The 10,908-nt window shown below is 44.5% G+C and overlaps 1 protein-coding gene across 1 annotated transcript; it reads left to right on the top strand.

Annotated features, from left to right (window-relative positions):
- The first annotated feature begins 1,994 nt into the window (after positions 1-1,994).
- LOC125547665 (phenolic glucoside malonyltransferase 1) lies at positions 1,995-4,044 on the top strand. The gene is made up of 2 exons (XM_048711475.2): positions 1,995-2,902; positions 2,970-4,044. Exons 1-2 carry the CDS (start codon positions 2,198-2,200, stop codon positions 3,654-3,656), a joined length of 1,392 nt encoding a protein of 463 aa, XP_048567432.1. The 5' UTR covers positions 1,995-2,197; the 3' UTR covers positions 3,657-4,044.
- The last annotated feature ends 6,864 nt before the right edge of the window (positions 4,045-10,908 follow it).

Raw genomic sequence — 10,908 nt, 5'->3', positions numbered from 1 at the left:
CGTTCATTTTCTTTGTAAGAGTGATGTAATTCCTGACATTAATTCAAGTCCGGACTCATTTCAAGCCTTCTTCTAAAAAAGTAACTAGTATTTAGGATGAAAAAGAGCATGACCCGACAAATCATGCGAGATGTATATCTTTGACATATAATCTTAACAATTCCACCTCATAGCAAGACTTGCTAACCTGGGCCCTTAGAGCATCTCTTAAAGAAGATGTAGATGCTAAAATAACTAACTTTTACATCATGAAGGCAAAAATCGCTACTTCAAGACACAACTGCCAACAGATGATGTAGATGCAAAAATATTATATCACCTCCTTCTAGTGATGTAAAATGCCACACTTGAAGATGCAAATTTGCATCTCCACCTCCCAGCTGATGTAAAATTTCAGGCGCGCATCAACCGCCAACCGCCGCTTCATTTCAGATCCCCGAGCCTTCCTGACGCCCGCGCACTTTCGTCCCCTGGCCGGAAACATTGTAGCCCCCGCCCGTCCTTCCATCCCTGTCCTCACTGCGATCCCTCCGGCTATCCCCACCTCCCGCCACACCGCCTTAGTCGCTGACGAGACACCAATTTGATTCCGTCCCGCCGCACTTCCGCCACCACACCGCTCGCCCATCGGACCACGCTGTCACCGCTCCGCTGCCAGATAGGACCACTACACCGCCCCCGCCGCCGGTTCTGGCGTTGCCCGTCTCCAAATCGGCTGAACTGGCCGCTTTCTCCGCTGCCGAATCACCGCCGCGTGATTTGAGCTCCCCCCGCCGCCCCGCCGCCAGATTCGAGCATCACACCCCCACCAGACTCAACCTTCTCACGCCGCGCGACCGTCGCCACGTCGCGACCAATCGGCCTCTTGATTACCAGCCGCGCCACCGGCCATTCGAGCTCCCGCGGCCTCATTCGACCACCCGCCTCTCATCGCTTGGCTGTCGGTGCCCCTTCTACCGCCGCTCTGTCCGCTGGCGCTCCTCCTGGCTCTCAGTGCTCGACCGCCGGCGCTCACGCCAACTAGTTTTACATCTTGAAATACATCATCTATTAGAGTAGGAATTTTATATCACCAAATATATATCATCGTTGGAGTTGGGACTTTTTTGAAGATATAAAAATCAATTTTTTGATGTTGTAAATTGTACAATGACTAGTTTTACAATCCTAAATTTGCATCACCCATTGGAGATGCTCTTATGGGGTAATGCAACAATACTGAGAAATACAAAAGCAAGAAACAACACACACACACACACTAAGCAGACGCCCAACAAATAAAACGGCTCGGCAAGACGCGCGCCCGTTTCTCTATTTTCCTAACCTTATTTATCTATTGTTGGACTACTCTCTGTCGTGTCCCGATGATTGACGTAATCTCTGACCAAAGCACCGGCCGTATCAGTAACCCATCTCTGGCCGGCGTCATTCCATCTAGAAGCATTCATAGACACACACACAGACATTTGTCCACCGCAGGTAGGAACCTTCTAATCAGCCACGCTAGCTGTCCTTTTTATCGTCCTAAATGAATAAAAGCAGGCTGTCTTTTCCAAGCGAACCTTGTACTCTCCGGCCATGAACCAGCTGGTATCTACTCCCTTCATTCCATAACATAAGCAGTGTCAAAAACCCTCCTATGTTATGCCATTTTATAGAAGTGTTGGCATGACATAAAAGCGTGTAGTTGATCTACGTCGTACGTGGATTATATCATTTGTATACTTTTTTATGAATCTAAGGTTTCTAGTATGAGGTATTTCGATGTAGAGAAACAAATTTAAGACATGACTGATCACAGTCCACAAACGCGTCCGAACGGATTTGTTCACGTTTGAGGGGTCAGATCTACTGTCCACGCCTGTAGATGCTCTATATAGATGAAAAACGGAGTGAGTATCTTACAAGTAATGAGCACAGCTGGATGCGTAACGCCTGCCGCCTCGGTGGGTGGCTATGTCAGGATGTGTTCACACCCGGCACGTATTCCATTCCACCGCAGACCGCACCACCGCATATCATGCGTAACGCCGGATCATCCAGTTTTGTTCTCATCGTAGGTCCAGCTTCCGTCTTCCTTGTGCCTGCCCAAGAAGACGCCCACCACCGCTATAAGAGCGCGGCGCATCTATCAGTCTTTTCATACCCATCTAGCTCTCCGGCGAACAACCGGTAAGTGCGGTGCCGGCCGGTTGGGATGGACGAGGCAAGCTCCCACGCCGCCGCCAAGGCCGCGCCCGTGCGGGCTGTCGCCGTTTCCCGGGTTGCGCCGTCGGTGCTCGGGCAGGGGCAGCGCGGGGAACGTGTGAAACTTTCCTTCCTTGATTCCTTATGGGTCGTGCTGCCGCCGATCCAGCGGGTGTTCCTGTACCAGCTTGGGGAGGATGGCGGCAGTGACGACGGCTTCCAGGCGGTGGTCGAGCGACTCAAGCGCGCTCTCGCGGACACGCTGGCGCACTACCTGCCCCTGGCGGGGACGCTGGAGTACGTGGTGGAGACCGGGGACGCCTTCGTGGACTGCACCAACGCCGGGGTCGCCTTCATCGAGGCCGAGGGCGGCATGGATGTGCATCGTCTAGCTGGCGACGAGGCGCACGACACCCTCGCATTCCTGAGCCTCGTGCCGGAGCTCGATGCCCGGGTGCTCCCGGCGCCCGTGCTGTCAGTACAGGCCACTCGTCTAAGCGCCGGCCTGGCGGTCGGCCTGTCTGTGCACCACGCAGTCGCCGATGGACGCGCCGTGTGGCGATTCATGGAGGCCTGGTCTTCTGCTGCCCGCGAGGGCTCCCCAGTCACCAAGGTCCTCGGCCCGCCACACTACAGCCGCGACGTCATCTCACACCCGAACGCCGACGAGCTCGCCCGCGAGATGCTAAAGACCGTCGCGCCCAATCTCCCAAAGGTAATTTTCGGAGCCATCAAGCGAAGCGAGCCTTGTGTTTTGTTGACATTGGCATACATCCTCGCAGGTGAGGGGGCAGTACGACTTCAGCCAGCGGTTCCTGCTGGCGCGTCGAACGTTCTACCTCGGCGCGGACGAGATCCGGTCGCTTAGGCGGCGGATCGACGACCTCGCCTCCGCCGAGGCTACTGCCGCCGGTGGCGACGCGCCCCAGCCGAAACCAGTGTCGACGTTCGTGGCGCTGGCGGCGCTGAGCTGGACGGCGTTCGTTCGTTCCAAGGGGCTCGGCGCCGGGGACGACACGTACCTGGCGTTCCTCGCCGACCTGCGTTCCCGCCTCGACCCGCGTGTGAGCGAGGCTTACCTCGGCAACTGCGTGCGCGCGTGCCTGGCGAGCTGCGCCGACGCGGCGGATCTCCTCGGCCAGGCGGGCATCCTCCGCGCGGCGCGGGCTGTGCAGGCCGCGGTGGCGGAGATGGAGGCGGCACCGCTGTCCGGGACGGACAAGGGGTGGATGCAGAAGCTGATGCGGCTGCCGTTCCAGCGGCTGACCAACGTGGCGGCGAGCCCTCGGTTCCGGGCCTACGAGGCGGCTGACTTCGGGTTCGGGAAGCCCGCCCGCGTGGAGCTGGTGTCCATGAACCATGACGGCGAGATGGTGCTCGTCGGCGGCCGCCGAGATGGCGAGGTGCAAGCCTCCGTGTCGATGAACCCGGCGCACATGGACGCATTCAAGGCCTGCATCCTCGGCTAGATAAATTTTCACGGGCCCGTCCGGCCTTGCGCTGTTGGGAATTAATCTAACTTGCAAAGTCATGGAGTTGAGATCTTGTTTGTTTCCCACGACATATAAAATTCAGTTTGGCTAAAGCACATTTAGATGTGTCATAAGTATTACACATCTAAGTTCTATGTCATTGATCTTACGTCGAGATTCGTGTGGATATTTTTTTTTTCTTTTACTTTATGTTTGATTCACTCACTTAGATATGTAATAACTAGATCACATCTAGATGTGCCCTAGACATCAAATTCAAAATTGTACTAGCAAAAGAACCCGCGCCTTGCAACCAAAAAATACATAATCTTCAATGGCAATGGCCATATTTTACTTTGTCACCGAGATACACTATTACTCTCAATTTTGTGAAATTATGAACAATTTTTAAAATCGGAACATTTTTTAAAGTGTGAACATATTTGAAATCATGTACATTTTTCAAACTGATGAACACTTTTACAAATACTTGAACATATAAAATTCATGTACATTTTTCAAACTGATGAACACTTTTACAAATACTTGAACATATTTGAAATCATGTACATTTTTCAAACTGATGAACACTCTTACAAATACTTGAACATATAAACTTGCAAAGTCATGGAGTTGAGATCTAGTCTGTTTCCCACCACATATAAAATTTAGTTTTGCTAAAGCACATCTAGATGTGTCATAAGTATCACACATCTAAGTTCTATGTCATTGATCTTACGTCGAGATTTGTGTGGATATTTTTTTTTCACTTTATGTTTGATTCACTCACTTAGATGTGCAATAACTAGATCACATCTAGATGTGCCCTATACACCAAATTCAAAATTGTACTAGCAAAAGAACCCGCGCCTTGCAACCAAAAAATACATAATCTTCAATGGCAATGGCCATATTTTACTTTGTCACCGAGATACACTATTACTCTCAATTTTGTGAAATTATGAACAATTTTTAAAATCGGAACATTTTTTAAAGTGTGAACATATTTGAAATCATGTACATTTTTCAAACTGATGAACACTTTTACAAATACTTGAACATATAAAATTCATGTACATTTTTCAAACTGATGAACACTTTTACAAATACTTGAACATATTTGAAATCATGTACATTTTTCAAACTGATGAACACTCTTACAAATACTTGAACATATAAACTTGCAAAGTCATGGAGTTGAGATCTAGTCTGTTTCCCACCACATATAAAATTTAGTTTTGCTAAAGCACATCTAGATGTGTCATAAGTATCACACATCTAAGTTCTATGTCATTGATCTTACGTCGAGATTTGTGTGGATATTTTTTTTTCACTTTATGTTTGATTCACTCACTTAGATGTGCAATAACTAGATCACATCTAGATGTGCCCTATACACCAAATTCAAAATTGTACTAGCAAAAGAACCCGCGCCTTGCAACCAAAAAATACATAATCTTCAATGGCCATGGCCATATTTTACTTTGTTACCGAGATACACTATTACTCTCAATTTTGTGAAATTATGAACAATTTTTGAAATCAGAACATTTTTTAAAGCGTGAACATATTTGAAATCATGAACATTTTTCAAACTCATGAACACTTTTACAAATACTTGAACATTTTCTTAAACCAAGAACATTTTTGAATTCATGAATATTTTTTACTATTTGAAAACACTTTTTTTAAATTGTGCATATTTTTTAAACAATTTTCTTGAATCAACGGACATTTCTATATTCATCAATCATTTTTGTATCCGACGAACATTTTTGGAAATTGGTGAACCATTTTTGAAATTCTGGTTCCGTAATATGAAAATGAAATATATTATGTGCTAAATGTCAATTTGATTAATAAATGGATTACTAATAATAGGCCAATTTGCATACTAATCGGGGTTTTTTTAATTGTAAAAGGTTATTGAGAAAACACCGTGGGCGATGATATCAGACAACGCACACAACATCTAGCAAGAAAACATGTTGGATTAATGAACAATCACACACGACTTCCTCTTGAAAACTGTTTGTGTTATGGCACCATGGGCAAACGTTTACCACATAAAAAGTGTGTGTGATGGACAACCTATGTCACACAGTTTCTTCTAGACGCCGTGTGTGATGCATTCAATAATGCAAACGGTAAAATTGTTAATATCGTCTGTAATGGCAATGCTATCACAAACAATTTAATGAAAAAAATTGTGTGTGATGTACGTACAAACGAAAATGTTTTATCTGAATTGACTGTGTGTGATGTACATAGAAACGGAAACACACTTCTTGGATTGACTGCGTGGGATAGACATACGAACAGAAACGTATTCATTGGATTGACTGTGTGGAATATACATACGTACAGAAACGTTTGTCTATGACTGACTATGTGGGATATACTGACGACCGAAAACGATTGGGTCTGTATAATTGTTATTTTTTAATAAAACTGTACGTATCACCGTATTTGATCGCTCGCTCGTAGCACACGACCTCATTTTGCCCAGCATGTGTGACCGGAGGGCTTACCCCCGACGGTTTTTGGGTCATGTGGAAGGACCCCCTATCGCACACACTTATTTAGTGAGAGTTCAAAATGCCGTCGTGAAAAGGGGTTAAAAAACCTTGATTGTTAATGTTGATACTTCTTTCTACAAGTTTGGTCAAAGTATAGATACTTTGACTTTGAACAAAATTTATATACAAACTAAAAAGGACCGAAGGGAGTACCACTGCATATGCAAAAGACGTTCAAATAACATAAAACCAGAAGATGGAGACGTTCTCTAGACATCAATGAGAACTAAAACCATGTATTTAGGGGAACTAAAAGGTAAAACACATTCTTTCTATTAGTAAGACTGCTTATAGTGGGAGTAACTTTAGTAGTAACATAGGGTCTAACTTATCAAATTTGCTTATGAAGCAATGATTTAATAAAGAAAAGATGATTTAAGTAACATAGCTAGTTGCTCATACCATGGGTAACATTACACATACCAAGACATGATTAGTCTGCAACCTCATAAATAAAGTATTGTATGACACGACGCATATGTTATTCTCACTATAGAGGTGGTAACATAGACAAGTAACACATGCATGCTACTAGTCTAAGTTACTCCCCACTATGGCTAGTCTAAAACTAAAGACATTACTTTACATTTTGGAAAATGATGAAAAAATTTAGTGAAATAAAAACAATTATTTTACGTATAGAAGGTAAAATTAAAGAGAAATTAGTTTGAAGGTAATAATACAATGAAGGGCCTATTATATGTATATATGGGTGATTAAAGGAGGTGTAAAATTTGTAAACAGCCGTTAAGTGGAAAATTATAAAATTCTACTATAAGTTTTAGATGCATTTTAGGCATTCCAAATAATCCATGCTTTTCTACCTTTTCCTAATAATATTAAAGAGAGGATTGTTTCTCCAATTTTTTTCGTTCACGGCGGACCCACATAATTTTCGTACGTCCCAGGCTTCGTACGTCGCAGGGGTTTCCTCCTTCTCCCGATTCGTTTCTATCCAAAAAAGTAAAAGAAAATCACAGGACACATAGAGCCGCAATGGGCCGGCCCATTAGCGTACAAAGAGCCTGCGCTAAAAGAATTTTCAACAAAAAATACTGCGACATGAGGAATCGAACCCAACCACTAAAACTAGAGCAAACAAATGCTTACCAATAGACTAAACAAGACAATGTGTTTTATTAGCACCACGAAATTTGAAATTAAGTACACAGTGGCAGCTAAATTGTTAATCAAAAATTTGGCAAAGTTGTTAATCAAAAATTTAAAGTCGCACTTTTTTTAAAGAAAAATATTTGTCTTTTCTTTTTAAACCTGAGTATTTTTTAAAACACAGACAATTTTCTAAAACTAGGAGGTATTGTTGTGATTATTTCTCGAATTTGGAAACATTTAAAAAACACAAATATTTTTTGAAATTTAAATTTGAAAAGGCAAACATTTTTGTAAACATGTTTTTTTAACTGGGAGGTAGTGTAGCTAAATTGTTTTAATCCATACATATATTAATAAAACTTGGCGAATATTTGAAATATGCCCACATGATGCTTTGTTTTACTTCATTTTATTTAACTAGGGATATGAAAGGAATCTTTTTCTCTTTTGCGTTTTCACGTACAACCAGTCTCACTCGGTCCAGTGACTCCCGTCAAAATGCATGAGGAGTCCAGCTAAGGTTTCATGGTCTATCTGACACAAACTACTCAATTTACATGATGACACGGACATATATTATGTACAGTGCCTTTTCCCTATTATATTAGCCAAATGATAAATAAAAATTGTGTTCAACGCTTTTGATCTTCATCGGACACGAAAGTGGCTCAACAATCCAGCTATTGGACCTTGCTAACCTTGGTTAGTGACAGCTGGTACTGCGAACACCGGCGACGAGGACGGCAAAGATGACAAGCGGAAACATGTGTCTGGTGTTATATTGAAATGGAGGATGAGGTATTAGTCATGTTTATTATGTTATGGGCACTAGGGTGAGGTCTTTAGCCATGCTCAGTGGGTAAGGGCATGTAAGGGCTGTTTTCTCCCGTTGCAGCGCACGAGCATGTTTCCTAGTATCCATAATGATTAATACTATATTGGCACACAAATAATTAATTGTTTTTTCATCTCAGCCATTTGTGGATTAAAGGAGAAATAAGAGTTGAATATACTCGGTAATAGCTTTGAGCTCCTTCAAGTGGTAATGTTGCAAAAGGTTAAAATCTAGTTTTACAAGCTCAAGTAGAATTTGGTTGTGCCCTTTTTCTTCTTTGTACTCTAATATATAATGTAGTCTTTCTATCCTCCTACATGTCCGTGGTAGTGGTATGTGAAGGGAACGCTTGAGTTGATTAGCTAGTGGGGTCTTGAGATCACTGCCACTCATTGATCTAAGATGATGCCTTGCAAAAGTTATGTCTTCTTGAAGTATCGGCTCGCCATGAATATAAACATGAGCTGCGTTGTATAAACTTAGTCACTCCTGGGTTCGTTTAATATATCCTTACTAATGCTCCGATCTTCACCCTTGAATTGGTTGAAGAAAAAACCGAAGACGACCTATAAAATGCCATTGTTCCTGCCAGATGAAGTGGGAAACACAAATCTTCACACTCCCTAGTGAGGTCGGGGCTACCCAACCTTCACCGATTCAAACTAGGGTAGGAGGACTAAGATGTACAACCACATTGCCCACTACGCATGACAGTGTGGGTTAGGTGAAGAGACCTTATTCCATACCGACACTCAAACTTTTGTCCTGTTACCATGATACAAAGCAAACACTAAATTCGTTCCTATATACATTTTTAGAAGAATTCCCTTGCAGTAACTTGGATGGGCAGCTGGGAAGCTTGTTAGGCAGGGTTTTGAGGGTAGATGCTGATAAGAAGGAAACATTTTTTCTTAGTTTGTACGCGTGCGTGTGGAACATGATGTAAACACACATCTCCTGCGTGAGATCAGTGCTAGATAGCTAGGGGTGGATGGTCTGATGGACCTAGAGGTCAAGTACGAGAGGGCTCCCCGTTCTACATGTATTGTGGCAACATAGCGCACGGGGAGAGAGATTGTAGGATATAGGTGGACAAGACCCAGTGATACACGGCAGTGATCAAAGCCTCTCCTTTCAAGCAGGGCCGGTCCTGAGATTTTAGGGGCCCGGGGCGGAACTAAAACTCGGGCCCCTTAATATAAACATCATAACAACAAAATTATACTTTGCTAAAGGCATTGATTTATTTTCCTAGAGAAAAAGGCGAGGTGGCAACCGAGACCCTCGGAATCACTAGTGGCGGGGAGTAGAAGGTTGATAGTTGCGGGTGTTACGGGGTCTCCGACGCAGGAAAAGGTGTCACTAGGATGATGGTTGCAGAGGTGGCATCACGGCCGCGGGAGGAAGTGGCTTGGGAAGACATAGCAGTGCCACACCGATCTAGGGTAGTGGCGGATTGCGGTTCTGCCATTACAAGAGGACATATCTGACTTGGCGGGATGGCGGAAAGATTGACTCATGCCAAAAAAAAGGCGGCTGAATAATAGCCAGGCCAAGGAAATTGCATCAAAGGTTGAACAATGCAAGCCACGCATCATGTACATGCAGAAAAATTACTTAGTTGGCAAAACAAGTATAGAGAATGATAATATTGTATACCTTTGTGATCCCTGATTGGACGCTCAGTGATGACAGTATGACTCACATTTGGTGGGACTCGCTCAACATTTTATCATCTATGTTGGTATGAAATTTTATTGAAGCAGTGGAAGCACGAGTATTGAAAAAATTATGAGTATCTTCACGCTGTGATTGTTCAAGTTATCAATATTTTTTTTCCTTTACCCTTTATGGCTACAGGATGCATATTTTCTGAACGACGTGATTGCACATAATGCTGGAAAAAAAACTGCATCAAATATTGCACAGCTATGCATCTAGGAACAGCAATATGATATACCTTGGCGATGTGCGTCAATGCGTGTGGGTGTGGCTATCCATATAACGCCTAGAGAGTCTGGAGACAGAGAGCAAGCAAGCGGCGTGACGGCGGGGACCCCGGCAATTGAAATTGGCAGCGGCGGCGAATTAGATAGGAAGGAAATTCGCAGGAGGCGGCAGTACGGCGGCGGCGGCCTGGGGTTGCGAATTGCTTCGTGATGGAATAGAAAGGGTTCGCCAGATCGATCGCGCTCCTAAAAAAACGAATCGACCGGCCTGCGTGCGATGTGCAGCGTGAAGCCCAACCATTTTTTTTTCTTCTGACCGATGGCAGAACCATAGGCCGAAGCCTACCTACAGCTATAGCAGCGGTGAGCTGGTTAAGGGTGAGTGAGGAACCTCTGCATAAAGGTCAGGGGGAGGAAACTAGCGATGCAATAACTTCTAATAGTGAGGAGGGTAGGGAGATGAAGGGGATGAGTCCGAGGGTGACCCTGGTGACACAGGAGAAAAGGAGGCAGCCGGCAATGGAGTCGCCAGGGAACTGACGGGTGCCGATGAGGGCCCCCATTAGGAGGAATGACGGTGCTATGCTGGAGCTACCGGGATCTAGGCCACCCCGAAACAGTTCGAGAGCTTGAATGCCTTGTGTGCATCTAGAGCCCCACTCTTGTCAGACAAGGCAGTGTGTAGAGAGCGTGAAAAAAATAAGAGCGAGGATAGGTTTGAAAATTTGTATCACCCATGACGGGGTAGGCAAAGGTTCTTACATCGCCCTATT

Source organism: Triticum urartu, chromosome 3A (assembly GCF_056163025.1).
Source record: "Triticum urartu cultivar PI428250 chromosome 3A, HENAU_Tu73, whole genome shotgun sequence".
Classification (NCBI taxonomy): domain Eukaryota; kingdom Viridiplantae; phylum Streptophyta; class Magnoliopsida; order Poales; family Poaceae; genus Triticum; species Triticum urartu.
The sequence above is the reverse complement of the archived record's forward strand: the minus strand, read 5'-3'. Positions and strand labels throughout refer to the sequence as shown.